This window comes from Pseudophryne corroboree, chromosome 3 (genome assembly GCF_028390025.1).
Source record: "Pseudophryne corroboree isolate aPseCor3 chromosome 3, aPseCor3.hap2, whole genome shotgun sequence".
Taxonomy (NCBI): Eukaryota; Metazoa; Chordata; class Amphibia; order Anura; family Myobatrachidae; genus Pseudophryne; species Pseudophryne corroboree.
The window spans coordinates 51982742-52002632 of NC_086446.1; the positions used below are offsets into that span (position 1 = coordinate 51982742).

A 19891-nucleotide genomic window follows, 5' to 3' on the forward strand; every position below is an offset into this window, starting at 1 on the left:
GAGAGCCATCAAAACCTTGAAAACACATGTGAGAACATCAAAAAAGGTCTAGGATCAAACAGTTTGTCCAACCAATCCAGAACACACCACACCTGGAACCATAAGGGACTACTTATTGTTGTGATCCAAGGGGCTTAAAGGAACTGGAGGGGCGGAGACTACAAACACAAACAAAGGAACTAAAAAATGGATGCTTATCCCAATACAAAAGGCACTGCATGGCCTGAATGTTGAAAATTAAGTAAAATCTATAATAACCAGCTGACACTGAGTCCCAATACAGGTTAAGTATCCCTTATCCAAAATGCTTGGCACCAGAAGTATTTTGGAAAAATTGTATACTATGAGATATCATGGCGATGGGACCCAAGTCTAAGCGCAGAATGCAGTTATGTTTCATATACACCTTATACTAGAGGTTTACAAACGCAGTCCTCAAGGAACCCCAACAGTTCAGGATGTAGGTACATACATGGCTCAGCAAAGATGGTTAAATCAAATTGACTTAGGTGCTAATTAAGTCACCTGTGGCCAAGCATGGATGCATTTAAAACCTGGACCCTGGTGCCTTGAGGACCAAGTTTGGGAACCTCTGCCTTATACACAACAGCCTGATGGTAATTTTAGCTAATATTTTTAATAACTGTGCATTAACCAAAGTTTGTGTACATACACACAATTCATTTATGATACATATACACCTTATACACAGCCTGAAAGTAATTTAATACAATATTTTAAATAACAATTTATCCAAAGTTTGTGTACATTGAGCCATCAGAAAACAAAGGTTTCACTATCCCAGTCTCACTCAAAAAATTCTGTGTTTTGGAATATTTGGATATGGGATACTCAACCTGTATATACACATAGTAAGATCTGCCATATGTAACATTTGTAGATATATAATGTAAGTACACCATACCCTATGTCTAAATGATATCCATTATACTCCAGCAGGCTCATTGGGTCATTGGGTGCGGTATGAAAAGTAGACAGAATGTCGACACATTAGGTCGCGACGCAATGTGTCGACATGATTAATATATTGATGTGTTCATAATGTGGACATTTAACATGTTGATGCAATTTTATGCATAATTTAGCTTAATACAAAAATCGACATTATGAGTACGTTGAAGTAAAGGTCACCATTTTCTTCATCAACGTTATGTCTATGTCAGTATTGTAACCAGATAGTATCTCACTACACGCACTGTTGATTTCATACATCTTCACATTCCAATGCTTTAATTCGGTCACGCTCTATGTAACCCTATGTACTCCCGTAACTATCATTTATCCAGGGTTCTAGAGCGTCATTAGCGGTGGAATGTCGCACCAATCAAGGGGTGATAAATTCCACGACATTTTAAAAAATGGATCAGATACCTTTCTTCAAAACACATCTGCAGCTATAATTAGTAGAGGACATAATAAAGTGCCTGTTTCACCTCAGGGATTAAGGGGTCTATTTACTAAGCGTTGGACGGAGATAAAGTTGGACGGAGATAAAGTTGGACGGAGATAAAGTTGGACGGAGATAAATCCCAACCAACCAGCTCCTGTCATTTTTCAAACACAGCCTGTGACATGGCAGTTAGGAGCTGATTGGCTGGTACTTTATCTCCAACCACCTTATCTCAGTTAAAGGCTTCGTAAATAGACCCTTAAACTGGCTAATATCAGGGTGGGGAAGGGGATGGGGGGTGTCATTTTGCGTTGATGCGGATAAGTCTTTCGAATTTACAAAACATTCCAGACCAGAGATTTTCGACTGCTGTCCTGAAATACCCCCAACAGGTCATGTTTTCAGAATTCCAATAATTAAGTAGCTGAGATTTAACCTTTTTTACTAGATCAGTAATAGACCAACCTCAAAAACATGACCTGTTTGGGGTACTTGACTGGAGTTGAAGCCAACTGCAAAACACCTGCGTCATTTACTTAAACTTATTACGAAGACTTGATTGACATGTAGAACATTCCCAGCTTTCAGAACATGATATGATTTGGCTTTTGCATGACTAGCTCTGTGTAAATACTTCGTACCTTGAAATGGTTTTTCAATAGAATGGATTCTTTGAAATCTGAAAAGAAAAACATTTCCAACATATTCAACACAATCCACAATTTGTCTTGGGTATTCCCTGATGCACACCAAGATGTGATTTACATTTATGTTGGAAGTAGCTTCTCCGCAGAGTGGACTTTTTGATGACTAAGGAGGAGGAATTTCTTTGCAAAGCATTTTCCACAATCGGAGCATAAAAATGGTTTCTCACCAGTGTGAGTTCTCTGATGTTCAAGAAGACTCAATTTCTGTGTGTAACCATTTCCACACACTAAACAGGAGAATGGCCTCTTGCCTGGGTGAGTTCTCTGATGTTTAACAAGATTGGATTTATGTGTAAAACATTTCCCACAATCGGAGCACGGAAACGGCCTCTCGACGGAGTGGATTTTCTGATGATTAAAAAGTGTTGACTTCTGGGTAAAACATTTCCCACACTGAGGACATGAAAAAGCCTTCTCCCCGGAGTGAGTTCTCTGATGTTCAACAAGAATTGATTTCTTTCTGAAACATTTGCCACACGCTGAACACGAAAATGGCTTCTCGCCTGTGTGAATTCGCAGATGGGCTACAAGAGGCGATTTGCCTGTAAAACGTTTCCCACAATCAGAACATGAAAATGGCTTCTCACCTGTGTGAGTTCTCTGGTGCTCACCAAGTAGGGATTTCTTTCTGAAACATTTGCCACATACAGAACATGAAAACTGTTTCCCACCTCTGTGGGTTCCCTGATGTACAGTAAGAGCATATTTGGATGTAAAACATTTCCCACACTCAGAGCATGTAAATGGCCTCTCACCTGAGTGCTCTATTCCATTGCCGACAGGATTTGCATTACGGCTAAAACATTTATCTTTTAAATTAGCAAATAATTCACCGTCTCTGTAAGTTGTGTCATGAGTAGCAATATTGGAGTTATTGGGAAAACATTTGACATGCACAGAGTGATTTAGTGATATAGCTGAATTGTCGGGTACTGGACATATATTTGGGGTAACAGGAATTTCTCCTATAGAATTACTAGTTATGTAGTCATCGTGTAAATCACCATCTGGAGATAAAAGACTTTGTCCATCCAACGTATTGCCGAAGTTCTGTCTATCTGAAATATACAATAAAAATTAAACAATTATTTTCAGCATTCACATTTAAGTTCCACAATAAACAATTAGACTTTTACAATTACAATAATGAGCAATAATAATTAAAGTCTTCATAACAAATAACAGCCAGAGACCATAAAATATACGTTATGGTACAAATTTACCGTTGATAACGGTATTTCCCCCAAGTCCACAGGATAACATTGGGATATGACGAAGCGAGAGCGGATTTGCACCAATCGGTCAAAGCTTTTCAGCCTCCCAGCATGCAACGGGCCTGTCCATATATCCCCGCCTCCTGGCTCAGTTGTATTCCCAAAGCTCAAGGCAGGAGCATCATAGATAGCCCTAATCGGGGGAGAACCCCCCCACACACACTTCCGTACAAGGAGGAAGAGGTTAGTGAGTAAAAGGATCCTCAAATCAGGTGCGTTAGGGTGGGATCCCTGACGCACCTGTGGACTTAGGAGAAATGCCGTTATCAACGGTAAGTTCTTACCATTGTTAGGTTCCTGGTGCTCAGAACAAGGGAGATGTAGCGTAGTGAGTCCTGAGCACCAGAACGTGACGCTGAGACAAGATGTGGTGTGGAAATGGAACGGGAATAGCCCCTGGCACCCTACCTCCGTTGTGTCGCCCGTGCTGTCAGTACACTCTTGCGAGACTATGGTTGCTTGAGCCCATGGCAGCCGCGTTTGAAGGGCGGATTACGTCTGCCCAACTCCGATGCCCCCTCAGGTCTTAATGAGAGACAGGGTGATAACAAGGGGCCCTCTAACTAAACAACAAGGTCAGGGGCTACTAAAACTTGAAACTAAAGTATGCGCGGATTTCCGCCAGGGAAAAGAACTACAAAGACAATGCTGTCCACACGCCGACACAATACTTGTGTACCGGCGGTGACAGCATAAGCAGAACCCTCTGCAAAACACCAGTGACAGATATAACCAAGGAATACAGCGCAGTGACCGACAGACGCGGCAAAGCCGCTACTCACGTAACCGGTACAAATACTGGCAAACGAACAGGAACCCCCAATGCTGCCGACACAGACTCTCAGAACTGGAGGACAGGCAGAATCCCAAACGACAGACCGGTGGACACCAAGAAGCCAGAAACTCGACCAGGCACAGGCAAAGCCACAGGACTTCGGGACAGGAACGCTTCACGGCAGGACACAGGACCAGACACAGGAATCGACACTCTGGAAGCAGCTAGACTGACTGCTAAACAGGAGCTCAGGAACTGGCAGGAACAAGCTCAGAACACAAGCACTCTGGGAGACTGGAAACCTAGAAATATCACCAGCGTCTGTGAATTGCAGTCAGCCAGCATATAACATAGAGGCCTAATTAATTATCTCGTGCAGCTGCCCTGTTGCATGACTCCAAACTGACAAGATGCAATTAGCCGACAGGTGAGGCCAACCACATGGACCCAGGCTGCAATTGCACAGACTCACCACTGACAGCAAACAATAATCCTCTAAACCAGAGCAATGGGAAATCCTGGCCTGCAAGAGAATAATAAACATAAAATAGGAATGAACCACTACCTGTGGTTCATAACCATATCCTCTCCTTAAGGGTGAGCTCCGAACACCCCATGACACCCACGGGGAACATAAACAGAATTATAACATAAAATACCTAACCGAAATGCAAAACAGGAATGAGCCACAGCCGTGGCTCATAACAACCATAATGTATATTTCGCCGGTAGGGTCCACAGGTTATCCACAAGATAACATTGGGATTTTCCAAAGCAATTTAGTGGTGGGGACGCTCCTGACTGAACAGGAGAATCCTTCGCCTGAATTCAGCGTTGAGAGGCAAAGGTATAGATGGCATAATGTCTAATGAATGTGTTAATGGAAGACCATGTGGCTGCCTTGCATATCTGTTCTGCTGAAGCACCACATTGTGCTGCCCATGACGGACCTACCTTAGTAGAGTGAGCAGAGACATTAGCTGAAACAGGGAGATCAGCTTGAGAATATGCTTCTGAAATAGTCATCCGAAGCCACATTGCCAGTGTCTGCTCATCAGCAGGCCATCCTCTTGTGAAATCCATAGAGAATGAAGAGAGAATCTGTCTTTCTGATGGAACTGGTACAATCCACGTAGATCCTTAAGGCACGGACCACGTCCAGCGATGAATCTCCTGCAGAAAGGCCCGGTACCTGGAGAGCCAGGACTACAATTTCATTGTTAAGGTGGAATTTAGACACCACCTTAGGAAGATACCCGGATCTAGTCCTGAGAACTGCTTTATCTGGATTAAAAAAAAAAAAAAAAACAGAAATGGGGAACGACATGACAATGCCCTTAAATCTAACAATCTTCTAGTTGACACCATGGCGAGTAGAAAGAACTTTAGCTGAAGAGCCTTTAGGACTAAATTTAAGTTCCAAGGCATTGTAGGAGGAACAAAAGGAGGTTGAATGTGCAGTATTCCCTGGAAAGAAGTACGCACATGCTGTAAGTTGGCAATTTTCTTTTGGATCCATACAGTCAATGCTGACACTTGCACTCTCAAGGAAGCCACCTTCAAACCTTTATCCATTCCTGCCTGAAGGAATGCTAAGACCTTGGAAACTCTTAAAGACTTGGGGTCCATTTTCCGCTCACTGGACCAATGAATCTAGGTTTGCCATATTCGGTGATAAATGCGAGCTGAGGAAGGTTTCCTTGCTCTGAGCATTGTTTGAATTACCTGTTGTGAGAATCCTCTTGACTTCAGGATAGGAGGTATCAAGAACCACGCCATCAAAGACAGTCGATCCAGATGTCTGTGATAACAAGGACCTTGCATCAGTAGATCTGGCCGTTGAGGGAGCAGGAGTGGAGCATCCATTGACATTCTCTGCAGATCTGTGTACCAACGTCTTCTGGACCAAGCTGGAGCTTTTAGTATCACGGCACCTTTTCCTTGCTTTATCTTTCTCATCACCCTGGGTAATAGGGTGATTGGAAAAAACACATAAGCCAAAGCCAGATGAAAATCCCACCTCACCGACAGGGCATCCACAAAGATCGCTCTGGGATCCTTTGTTCTTGACGCTTATGCGAGCACTTTGTTATTCAGACGGGACGCCATGAGATCTATCTCTGGCAACCCTCACTTATCTAGTAGAGTCTGGAAGACCTCCGTGTGTAGAGTCCATTCGCTTGCCTGAATGGCGTATCGACTGAGAAAATCCGATTCCCAGTTTAGGACTCCCGGAACCAACACAGCAGGCAAGGCTGGATGATGAAGTTCTGCCCACCTTAGTATGTGACTTACCTCCTTCATCGCCTTTCGGCAGCAAGTACCTCCCCGATGGTTGAGATACGCTACTGCCGTCGCATTGTCCAAGGAATGTCTTTTGCCTGAATCAGTGCCATGTATATGGCCGAAGTTCATATATTTATTGGCAGGCAACCTTCTTCCTTGGTCCATTGCCCCTGGAAACACAACCTTCCCGACACTGCTCCCCAGCCCTGGAGACTGGCATCCATTGTCAGAATTTCCCAATCTAATATCCAAAAGGACCTCCCCTTGTCTAGATGGGACGTCTAGCCACCAGGCTTAATGACCTTCTTACTTCTATCGTAAGAACCATAGGGGTATATGCAATTAGCGGCGAATTCCCGAAATTGTCGAAAAACTGCACTTTTTCGCCCAAAAAAAATATTTGACAATGCAATTCAGTACTTTCCGACAAAAAACGGACTTTCAAAATTCGACTTTTTGAAATTCGACTTTTTGCAAATTCGACTTTTCTGCAATGATACAAGTGCTGCAATTCGACAAAAGCATATTCAATTCAAGTTTGGAAATTCGACAGCAGTGCTTTTAGACAGTAAATTCGTCATTTTCAATCCGCCACACTTTGGAGGGTGAAACCAATAAAAAAAATTTCAAACATGTTTTTTTTGGTGGTTTTTTTTTTGGGAATAGCATATCTATTTATATTAGAAGGGATTAGGTACTTGGTTTGTCTTTTTAGAAGGCACAAGTATTATTTATATATTTTTAAAAATAATATATATTTTTATTTATTTTTTAATAGCTGGAATGGTAAAGTCCCGGAAAAAAATGGCGTGGGGTCCCCCCCTCCAAAGCATAACCAGCCTCGGGCTCTTCGAGCTGGTCCTGGTTCTAAAAATGCGGGGAAAAATTTGACAGCGGATCCCCCGTATTTTTAAAACCAGCACCGGGCTCTGCGCCCGGTGCTGGTGCAAAAAATACGGGGGACAAAACGAGCAGGGGTCCCCCGTATTTTTCACACCAGCATCGGGCTCCACTAGCTGGACAGATAATGCCACAGCCGGGGGTCACTTTTATACAGTGCCCTGCGGCCGTGACATTAAATATCCAACTAGTCACCCCTGGCCGGGGTACCCTGGGGGAGTGGGGACCCCTTCAATCGAGGGGTGTCCCCCCCCCCCCCCAGCCACCCAAGGGCCAGGGGTGAAGCCCGAGGCTGTCCCCCCCATCCAAGGGCTGCGGATGGGAGGCTGATAGACTTGGTAAAATGTCAAGAATATTGTTTTTTCCAGAAGAACTACAAGTCCCAGCAAGCCTCCCCGCAAGCTGGTACTTGGAGAACCACAAGTACCAGCATGCGGGAGAAAAACGGGCCCGCTGGTACCTGTAGTTCTACTGGGGAAAAAAATACCCAAATAAAAACAGGACACACACACCGTGACAGTAAAACTATTTCATACGTTGACACACACATACTTACCTATGTTCACACGCCGACATCGGTCCTCTTCTCCAAGTAGAATCCACGGATACCTGAAAAGAAAAGATCAATATACTCACCTCAGCCATGGTCCAGAGATAAATCCACGTACTTGTTAAAAAAAACAAACCGGACACCCGACCAAACGGACTGAAAGGGGTCCCATGTTGACACATGGGACCCCTTACCCCGAATGCAGAGAGACCTCAAGTGACAGCTGTCACAGAAAGGTCTCTAAAGCCAATCAGGAAGCGCAACTTCGTTGCGCTCACCTGATTGGCTGTGCGCTGTCTGAACTCAGACAGCGCATCGCACAGCTCCGTCCATTACTTTCAATGGTGGGAACTTTGCGGCTAGCGGTGAGGTCACCCGCCGGTCAGCGGCTGACCGCGGGTAACCCCACCGCTGACAGCAAAGTTCCCACCATTGAAAGTAATGGAGAGGCTTTGCGATGCGCTGTCTGACAGCTCAGACAGCGCACAGCCAATCAGGTGAGCGCCACGGAAGTAGCGCTTCCTGATTGGCTGAAGGGACCTCAGTGACAGGAGTCACGTGGTGTCCCGGCATTCGGGGAAAGGGGTCTGATGTGTAAGCGTGGGACCCCTTTCAGTCCAGCATGGTACGGGTGTTCGTTTTTTTTTTAACAAGTACATGGATTATCTCCCGGACACTGGATTGAGGAGAGTATAATTTTTTTCACAGGTACCCCGGATCGTCGGAGACTGTGGCAGTCGGCGGGTCAACATAGGTAAGTATGTGTGTCGGCAGTGTGTAATAAAGTTTTACTTGTCACGGTGTGTGTGTGTGTCCTGTTTTTATTTGGGTATTTTTTTCCCAGTAGAACTACAGGTACCAGCGGGCCCGGTTTTCTCCCGCATGCTGGTACTTGTGGTTCTCCAAGTACCAGCTTGCGGGGAAGGCTTGCTGGGACTTGTAGTTCTTCTGGAAAAAAACAATATTCTGACATTTTACTCCAGGCTATCAGCCTCCCATCCGCAGCCTTTGGATGGGGGGGGGGGGGGGGGGGGGGGGGGGGGGGGGGGGACAGCCTCGGGCTTCACCCCTGGCCCTTGTGTGGCTGGGGGGGGGACCCCTTGATTGAAGGGGTCCCCACTCCCCCAGGGTACCCCGGCCAGGGGTGACTAGTTGGATATTTAATGCCACGGCCGCAGGGCACTGTATAAAAGTGACCCCCGGCTGTGGCATTATCTGTCCAGCTAGTGGAGCCCGATGCTGGTGTTAAAAATACGGGGGACCCCTACTCTTTTTGTCCCCCGTATTTTTGGCACCAGCACCAGGTGCAGAGCCCGGTGCTGGTTTTAAAAATACGGGGGATCCGCTGTTAATTTTAACCCTGGATTTTTAAAACCAGGACCAGCTCGAAGAGCCCAAGGCTGGTTATGCTTTGGAGGGGGGACCCCACGCCATTTTTTTCCGGGTTTTTCCAGTTTTTTCCCGTTTTTTAAAATCGCGGCAAAATCCGGCAAATCGGACGTTTTTCGCCCGCGGGACTGTCGAATCCGTTTTTCATTGAATATGGTGAATTCCGGCAGCCACCTGCCGGAATTCACCTGTCGAATTGTGTCGAATTAAAAAACGGCGATAATTTGCCGCGATTCGCCGTGAATTGCATATACCCCATAGTCTGCTTTCGTCTGATGCAACCCATTCCATTTGGAAAGAATCAGATGCTGCAGAGCCCGCGAATGGAACTGTGCATACTTCACCATGTTGAATGTTGAACATCAATCCTATCACACGCATTGCTGCGTGAATGGATACCTTTTGACTGTGTAGCAACTCCTGAATCCTTGACTGAGCTTTGGATGCCTTGTTCAGAGGTAAAATTACTCTCTGAAGGCTTGAACCCAAGTACAGCCCCCAAGTGAGTCATCCGCTGATCCGCTGTGACGGAACCAGAGACGATTTTGGCCAATTTATGAGCCACCCGTGCCTTTGCAGACACATTGTCTGTTGCAGATGACATAGGAGATTTCTGCAACTGTGTCAGGATTAAAAGATTATCAAGGTATGGAAAAATTCTTATCCCCTGCTGGCGGAAATAAGCTGCCATTACCACCATAATTTTGGTTAATACTCTGGAGGCTGTGGCTAACCCAAAAAGTAGGGCCTGAAACTGAAAATGCTGTTGGGAGAATAGCAAACCTGAGATAATACTGATGGGACAGTGCCCTGGCTCCAAGGCCAAAATGATGGAACGTAAAGTCTCCATATGAAACCGAGGTACCCAAATGTATTTGTTCAGCACTGAGATTGAGAATGGGCTGGAATGACCCATTTGGTTTCTGAACTAGAAACAGGTTGAAGTAAAAACCCTGTCCTTTGTGCATGAGGAACTGGAATGACTACTCCTGACTGAAGCAATTTCTGAACTGCCTCTTGCAAAGCCCTGGTTTTCGTCTCTACCCGAGACGGGCTGATACAAAAAACCTTCGAGGAGGGTACTTCTTGTGGGCAAAAGCATAACCTAGAGATACCGCTTCCTGCACCCAGGCATCTTTTGTAGACTGCTGCCAGATCCCCCTGGGATCCCAGGTGGAGGCCCGCACCATCAGGCTAATGGCTTATTTTCGGTTTTACCAACCGGTCCTCTGGTAGCCCAATGCTTTAGTCTTACCAGACTTGTTGTATTGGGACTGCCTGCCATCACTTTTCCTTTAGCTTTTCCTTGAGACCGAAAAGCCAGAACTTTAGGTTTGAAATTGTATGGGAAAGGAAACTTTACCTTCTTGGAGTCTGCTTCTGACTCCTGAATATCTGTCAATTCTTTACCAAAAAGAATATCTCCAGAGAAAGGCAAAGATTCCAAACCCTTCTGAATCCGCTTTCCATGTACGTAGCCAAACTGCTCTGCGAGCGGCTACTGTTGAAGCTGATGCCCTGGAGACAATAGTACCCATATCCAATGCTGCTTCTTCCAAGAACATTGCAGCCTGTTTTAAATGAGCTATATGGGATTTTTGCTCTCTAGATGTTAATGAAAAATCCCCCTCCAATGCATCAGCCCAAACAGCCACTGCCTTTGCCATCCAAGCTGAAGCCATGGTTGGCCTTATGACTGCCCCAGACAGGGCAAAACTGTTTTTTTTTTCAAAACCATCCACTCTCCTATCCGTGACATCATTTAATGATGTTGAAGGCAAAGGTAACGTAGATTTTCGCACTAATCGAATCACATGCGTATCTACTTTTTTTTTAAACAATCCCCAGCTGGAAGAGGATAATTGGAATTCCATTTCTTAGGAATTCTAAACTTCTTATTGGGTGTAGCCCAAGCCTCTTCCTTGATTTCCATCAGCTGATCTGACCCCAGAAACTCAGTCTTAACTGTTTTGGGACATTTAAAAAGAGGTGCCTTGGTTTTTAACGCAGGTTCTGCTGAATCCTTTACAGATAGAATGGCTTTCATTGCTTTAATTAACTCCGCTATATCCACTGAGCTGAGACCTTTCTCCTCCTCTTCGTATGCCAAAGTAGAATTTATAGAGCGTTCATGCTCCAATGAATCCTCATCTGAAACATGTGTAGCCTGTGAGGATGAAGATTTACTTACCACTGGCTTATCAGCCTGTTTCTTTTGAGAGGCTGCTGCTGGAAGTGATTAACCCTTATATGCAGCTTCCCCCCTGCAGTTTATCATGTAACCTATCCCTGGTACAGGAGTTGGAGGAATTATCCATTCAGCTATACTGGATAATGGTCCTCATTCCGAGTTGTTCGCTCGCAAGCTGCTTTTAGCAGCTTGGAACACGCTAAGCCGCCGCCTACTGGAAGTGAATCTTAGCTTATCAAAATTGCGAACGAAAGATTCTCAAAATTGCAAATAGACACTTCTTAGCAGTTTCTGAGTAGCTCCACACATACTCGGCATCTGCGATCAGTTCAGTGCTTGTCGTTCCTGGTTTGACGTCACAAACACTCCCAGCGTTCGCCCAGACACTCCTCCGTTTCTCTGGCCACTCCCGCGTTTTTCCCAGAAACTGTAGCGTTTTTTCCGCACACTCCCATAAAACAGCCAGTTTCTGCCCAGAAACACCCACTTCCTGTCAATCACATTACGATCACCAGAACGAAGAAAAAACCTCGTAATGCTGTGAGTAAAATACCTAACTGCATAGCAAATTTACTTGGCGCAGTCGCACTGCGGACATTGCGCCTGCGCATTAGCGACTAATCACTCCGTTGCGAGAAAAAAATAACGAGCGAACAACTCTGAATGAGGGCCAATACCTGTGCAAACCTAGCCCAAGGTGGATCAACCTGCACCTGAATCTGCCTTGTATTTTTCAAGAGACCCTGGTGAAAGAAAAAATTTTGCACACAAAGCATCCTGAACCAGATCCTGAGAGGTTAACACAGCTTTGCAAGACAAACATATGAGTGTTGACGTTGCTGTATCTTCCTCACCTTTGCCACTCTTGACATGATAAATAATCAACACTTCCACAGTGTACTACACAATTTGCGACTGTAATCACCAAGTTTTTTAAAGTGACATACAATCCGACCCTACCCATGCTCCAGCATTGAGGATCGGAATAAAACAAAACTGACAATATATAGTAAAGTCAGCAGTAACACAAGCATTCAGTCACATATTATACATTAGTATCATGTTTAAAAGGGTGTAGTATGGCTGCTGGTCAGCATACCAACAACGGGATCCCGGCAGGTAGAGGCGAGTGGAGCAAGCCCCTTGCGGGCTCGGTGGAGATCGGTTCTATTCCCGCTCTATGGGTGTCGTGGACACACACGAGTGGAAATAGTCCCTGCTGGTCGGCATGCCGACCATCGGGATAGTGAGGGGTCAGGATGGTGGAGGAGGTCATGTAACTGTCGGTCTCCCAACTGCCGGTCACATGAATACCACCCGTTTAAACAGATCTACCGTATTCAGATGCATAGCGAAAGAAACCGTAATAGTATACAGACTCATGCAATAGGCACTTATCTAACTATTCGTACTCAAAAGGTAGATAGACACTAAGTGCTGTATTACCAGTACTCAGTAGAGTGGAATAAAGGGAGATTCACCCCGCTTCCAGGACCGATCAATACTTTTGCGAACGCTGAGTGGATCCAGATGCTACTAGTGCACACTGCCGCTCCATGAACCTACAGTGAACACAGACGCAACAGTCCCACAGCAACCTATGCTGTGACTGGGTCCCCTTTGTATACAACCTCTGAGACGGAAGCGGGAAAACAGTTCATGGCGGGAGACTCGGAGGAAACTGGTCATGAACTGGGGGGAGGGGCGACCAGGAGAGAGTCTTACTCCCCACTGCTGACATCAACCCTAGGGATCACAGCATCATACTATTCCTGGAGCCTATGATCCCAAAGGCCTAGCGCTGGTGCACCCGGGGTGGCATCAGCGTCAGCAACTTTATCTGTATTCCCCTTCTAAGCGGAACAGATGCCTTACCTTCTTCCCCGTGCTCCGGCCACAGCCTGGTAACGTCTGCTGGACCTGCTAGTATATCAGACACAGACGCCCACTGAAACAGCACGGAACTCGTGGGTAAGTGCTGTCACGACCCGGCGGAGAGATGTTGGAGCGACTCTTTCTAATGCACGTATAACACGCTTTTAAAAATAGAAAGACTATAAGAATAAAAATAAGAATTTACTTACCGATAATTCTATTTCTCATAGTCCGTAGTGGATGCTGGGGACTCCGTAAGGACCATGGGGAATAGCGGCTCCGCAGGAGACTGGGCACATCTAAAGAAAGCTTTAGGACTATCTGGTGTGCACTGGCTCCTCCCCCTATGACCCTCCTCCAAGCCTCAGTTAGGATACTGTGCCCGGACGAGCGTACACAATAAGGAAGGATTTTGAATCCCGGGTAAGACTCATACCAGCCACACCAATCACACTGTATAACCTGTGATCTGAACCCAGTTAACAGCATGATAACAGAGGAGCCTCTGAAAGATGGCTCACAACAATAATAACCTGATTTTTGTAACAATAACTATGTACAAGTATTGCAGACAATCCGCACTTGGGATGGGCGCCCAGCATCCACTACGGACTATGAGAAATAGAATTATCGGTAAGTAAATTCTTATTTTCTCTAACGTCCTAAGTGGATGCTGGGGACTCCGTAAGGACCATGGGGATTATACCAAAGCTCCCAAACGGGCGGGAGAGTGCGGATGACTCTGCAGCACCAATTGAGAGAACTCCAGGTCCTCCTCAGCCAGGATATCAATTTTGTAGAATTTTACAAACGTATTTGCTCCTGACCAAGTAGCTGCTCGGCAAAGTTGTAAAGCCGAGACCCCTCGGGCAGCCGCCCAAGATGAGCCCACCTTCCTTGTGGAGTGGGCATTTACAGATTTTTGGCTGTGGCAGGCCTGCCACAGAATGTGCAAGCTGAATTGTACTACAAATCCAACGAGCAATAGTCTGCTTAGAAGCAGGAGCACCCAGCTTGTTGGGTGCATACAGGATAAACAGCGAGTCAGATTTCCTGACTCCAGCCGTCCTGGAAACATATATTTTCAGGGCACTGACAACGTCTAGCAACTTGGAGGCCTCCAAGTCCCTAGTAGCCGCAGGCACCACCAATAGGTTGGTTCAGGTGAAACGCTGAAACCACCTTGGGGAGAAACTGAGGACGAGTCCTCAATTCCGCCCTGTCCGAATGGAAAATCAGATAAGGGCTTTTTCAGGATAAAGCCGCCAATTCTGACACGCGCCTGGCCCAGGCCAGGGCCAACAGCATGACCACTTTCCATGTGAGATATTTTAACTCCACAGATTTAAGTGGTTCAAACCAATGTGACTTTTGGAACCCAAAACTACATTGAGATCCCAAAGTGCCACTGGAGGCACAAAAAGAGGCTGTATATGCAGTACCCTTTTTACAAACGTCTGAACTTCAGGGACTGAAGCTAGTTATTTTTGGAAGAAAATTGACAGGGCCGAAATTTGAACCTTAATGGACCCCAATTTCAGGCCCATAGACACTCCTGTTTGCAGGAAATGTAGGAATCGACCCAGTTGAATTTCCTCCGTCGGGCCTTACTGGCCTCGCACCACGCAACATATTTTCGCCAATTGCGGTGATAATGTTTTTGCGGTTACATCCTTCCTGGCTTTGATCAGGATAGGGATGACTTCATCCGGAATGCCTTTTTTCCTTCAGGATCCGGCGTTCAACCGCCATGCCGTCAAACGCAGCCGCGGTAAGTCTTGGAACAGACAGGGTCCTTGCTGGAGCAGGTCCCTTCTTAGAGGTAGAGGCCACGGATCCTTCGTGAGCATCTCTTGAAGTTCCGGTTACCAAGTCCTTCTTGGCCAATCCGGAACCACGAATATAGTGCTTATTCCTCTCCATCTTATCAATCTCAGTACCTTGGGTATGAGAGGCAGAGGAGGGAACACATACCCTGACTGGTACACCCACGGTGTTACCAGAGCGTCTACAGCTTATTGCCTGAGGGTCCCTGGACCTGGCGCAATACCTGTCGAGTTTTTAATCATGTGGAAGACTTCTGGGTGAAGTCCCCACTCTCCCGGGTGGAGGTCGTGCTGAGGAAGTCTGCTTCCCAGTTGTCCACTCCCGGAATGAATACTGCTGACAGTGCTATCACATGATTTTCCGCCCAGCGAAGAATCCTTGCAGCTTCTGCCATTGCCCTCCTGCTTCTTGTGCCACCCTGTCTGTTTACGTGGGTGACTGCCGTGATGTTGTCCGACTGGATCAACACCGGATGACCTTGAAGCAGAGGTCTTGCTAAGCTTAGAGCATTGTAAATGTCCCTTAGCTTCAGGATATTTATGTGAAGTGATCTCTCCAGGCTTGACCATAAGCCCTGGATATTCCTTCCCTGTGTGACTGCTCCCCAGCCTTGCAGGCTGGCATCCGTGGTCACCAGGACCCAGTCCTGAATGCCTAATCTGCGGCCCTCTAGAAGATGAGCACTCTGCAACCACCACAGGAGGGACACCCTTGTCCTTGGTGACAGGGTTATCCGCTGATGCATCTGAAGATGCGACCCGGACCATTTGTCCAGCAGGTCCCACTGGAAAGTTCTTGCGTGGAATCTGCCGAATGGGATTGCTTCGTAGGAAGCCACCATTTTACCCAGAACCCTTGTGCATTGATGCACTGAGACTTGGCTCGGTTTTAGGAGGTTCCTGACTAGCTCGGATAACTCCCTGGCTTTCTCCTCCGGGAGAAACACCTTTTTCTGGACTGTGTCCAGGATCATCCCTAGGAACAGAAGACACGTCGTCGGAACCAGCTGCGATTTTGGAATATTGAGAATCCAATCGTGCTGCCGCAACACTACCTGAGATAGTGCTACACCGACCTCCAACTGTTCCCTGGATCTTACCCTTATCAGGGAATTGTCCAAGTAAGGGATAACTAAAATTCCCTTCCTTCGAAGGAATATCATCATTTCGGCCATTACCTTAGTAAAGACCCGGGGTGCCGTGGACCATCCATACGGCAGCATCTGAACTGATAGTGACAGTTCTGTACCATAAACCTGAGGTACCCTTGGTGAGAAGGGTAAATTTTGACATGAAGGTAAGCATCCTTGATGTCCCGAGACATCATGTAGTCCCCTTCTTCCAGGTTCGCAATCACTGCTCTGAGTGACTCAATCTTGAATTTGAACCTCTGTATGAAAGTGTTCAAAGATTTTAGATTTAGAATCGGTCTCACCGAGCCGTCCGGCTTCGGTACCACAACAGTGTGGAATAATACCCCGTTCCCTGTTGCAGGAGGGGTATCTTGATTATCACCTGCTGGGAATACAGCTTGTGAATGGCTTCCAAAACTGTCTCCCTGTCAGAAGGAGACATCGGTAAAGCCGACTTTAGGAAACGGCGAGGGGGAGACGTCTCGAATTCTAATTTGTACCCCTGAGATATCACCTGAAGGATCCAGGGGTCTACTTGCGAGTGAGCCCACTGCGCGCTGAAATTCATTGAGACGGGCCCCCCACCGTGCCTGATTCTGCTTGTAAAGCCCCAGCGTATACTGAGGGCTTGGCAGAGGCGGGAGAGGGTTTCTGTTCCTGGGAACTGGCTGATTTCTGCAGCCTTTTTCCTCTCCCTCTGTCACGGGGCAGAAATGAGGAACCTTTTGCCCGCTTGTCCACGAAAAGACTGCGCCTGATAATACAGCGTCTTCTCATGTTGAGAGGCGACCTGGGGTACAAACGTGGAATTCCCAGCTGTTGCCGTGGCCACCAGGTCTGAAAGACCGACCCCAAATAACTCCTCCCTTAATAAAGCAATACTTCCAAATGCCGTTTGGAATACGCATCACCTGACCACTGACGTGTCCATAACCCTCTACTGGTAGAAATGGACAACGCGCTTAGACTTGATGCCAGTCGGCAAATATTCCGCTGTGCATCACGCATATATAGAAATGCATCTTTTAAATGCTCTATAGGCAAAAATATACTGTCCCTATCTAGGGTATCAATATTTTCAGTCAGGGAATCCGACCACGCCAACCCAGCACTGCACATCCAGGCTGAGGCGATTGCTGGTCGCAGTATAACACCAGTATGTGTGTAAATACCTTTTAGGATACCCTCCTGCTTTCTATCAGCAGGATCCTTAAGGGCGGCCATCTCAGGCGAAGGTAGAGCCCTTACAAGCGTGTGAGCGCTTTATCCACCCTAGGGGGTGTTTCCCAACGCACCCTAACCTCTGGCGGGAAAGGATATAATGCCAATAACATTTTAGAAATTATCCGTTGTTATCGGGGGAAACCCACGCATCATCACACACCTCATTTAATTTCTCAGATTCAGGAAAACTACAGGTAGTTTTTCCTCACCGAACATAATACCCCTTTTTTGGTGGTACTCGTATTATCAGAAATGTGTAAAACATTTTTCATTGCCTCAATCATGTAACGTGTGGCCCTACTGGAAGTCACATTCGTCTCTTCACCGTCGACACTGGAGTCAGTATCCGTGTCGGCGTCTATATCTGCCATCTGAGGTAACGGGCGCTTTAGAGCCCCTGACGGCCTATGAGACGTCTGGACAGGCACAAGCTGAGTAGCCGGCTGTCTCATGTCAACCACTGTCTTTTATACAGAGCTGACACTGTCACGTAATTCCTTCCAACAGTTCATCCACTCAGGTGTCGACCCCCTAGGGGGTGACATCACTATTACAGGCAATCTGCTCCGTCTCCACATCATTTTTCTCCTCATACATGTCGACACAAAAGTACCGACATACAGCACACACACAGGGAATGCTCTGATAGAGGACAGGACCCCACTAGCCCTTTGGGGACACAGAGGGAGAGTTTGCCAGCACACACCAGAGCGCTATATATATACAGGGATAACCTTATATAAGTGTTTTTCCCCTTATAGCTGCTGTATAGTTAATACTGCGCCTAATTAGTGCCCCCCTCTCTTTTTTAACCCTTTCTGTAGTGTAGTGACTGCAGGGGAGAGCCAGGGAGCTTCCCTCCAACGGAGCTGTGAGGGAAAATGGCGCCAGTGTGCTGAGATAGGCTCCGCCCCTTTTTCGCGGACTTTTCTCCTGCTTTTTTATGGATTCTGGCAGGGGTTAAATGCATCCATATAGCCCAGGAGCTATATGTGATGCATTTTTTGCCATCCAAGGTGTTTTTATTGCGTCTCAGGGCGCCCCCCCCCCAGCGCCCTGCACCCTCAGTGACCGAAGTGTGAAGTGTGCTGAGAGCAATGGCGCACAGCTGCAGTGCTGTGCGCTACCTTGTTGAAGACAGGACGTCTTCTGCCGCCGATTTTCCGGACCTCTTCTGCCTTCTGGCTCTGTAAGGGGGCCGGCGGCGCGGCTCTGGGACCCATCCAAGCTGGGCCTGTGATCGTCCCTCTGGAGCTAATGTCCAGTAGCCTAAGAAGCCCAATCCACTCTGCACGCAGGTGAGTTCGCTTCTTCTCCCCTTAGTCCCTCGATGCAGTGAGCCTGTTGCCAGCAGGTCTCACTGAAAATAAAAAACCTAAACTAAAACTTTCACTAAGAAGCTCAGGAGAGCCCCTAGTGTGCACCCTTCTCATTCGGGCACAGAGATCTAACTGAGGCTTGGAGGAGGGTCATAGGGGGAGGAGCCAGTGCACACCAGATAGTCCTAAAGCTTTCTTTAGATGTGCCCAGTCTCCTGCGGAGCCGCTATTCCCCATGGTCCTTACGGAGTCCCCAGCATCCACTTAGGACGTTAGAGAAATAAAGGTTAGGGCTGCTAAAAACCAGTAGCCCCCTGACCATGGTCCGGCTCCTACTGCACCAAATGAAAAACTGATTTGCCTGAGCCAGGGATATATGGATGGGCCAGTTGCATGCTGGGAGGCCAAAAAGCTTTGACCGATTGGTGCAAATCCGCTGTCGCCTCATCATATCCCAATGTTATCCTGGGGATAACCTGTCGACCCTGCTGGGGAAAACTGTTAAAATAAGTTACAAATAAGAAGAAACCGTAAACTAAATGTAAAGGTCTGCACAGCAACCCGACTACGTGCCCTACTACCATGCCCCTGAAAAAATAAGATTTTACTTACCGATAAATCTATTTCTCGTAGTCCGTAGTGGATGCTGGGACTCCGCAAGGACCATGGGGAATAGCGGCTCCGCAGGAGACAGGGCACAAGAATAAAAGCTTTAGGATCAGGTGGTGTGCACTGGCTCCTCCCCCTATGACCCTCCTCCAAGCCTCAGTTAGGATACTGTGCCCGGACGAGCGTACATAATAAGGAAGGATATTGAATCCCGGGTAAGACTCATACCAGCCACACCAATCACACCGTACAACTTGTGATCTGAACCCAGTTAACAGTATGATAAAACGAAAAGGAGCCTCTGAAAAGATGGCTCACAACAATAATAACCCGAATTTTTGTAACAATAACTATATACAAGTATTGCAGACAATCCGCACTTGGGATGGGCGCCCAGCATCCACTACGGACTACGAGAAATA

The 19891-nt window shown here is 46.8% G+C and overlaps 1 protein-coding gene across 1 annotated transcript in view; it reads right to left on the reverse strand.

The window, feature by feature from the left end:
• Nucleotides 1-618: 618 nt before the first annotated feature.
• LOC135054713 (zinc finger protein OZF-like) overlaps nt 619-19891 on the reverse strand; it is a 45493-nt gene continuing 26220 nt past the window's right edge. The window contains exon 7 of the mRNA XM_063957996.1: nt 619-3176. Coding sequence (XP_063814066.1) covers nt 2179-3176 — 998 coding nt within the window. The 3' untranslated portion in view covers nt 619-2178. The remainder of the gene's footprint in view (nt 3177-19891) is intronic.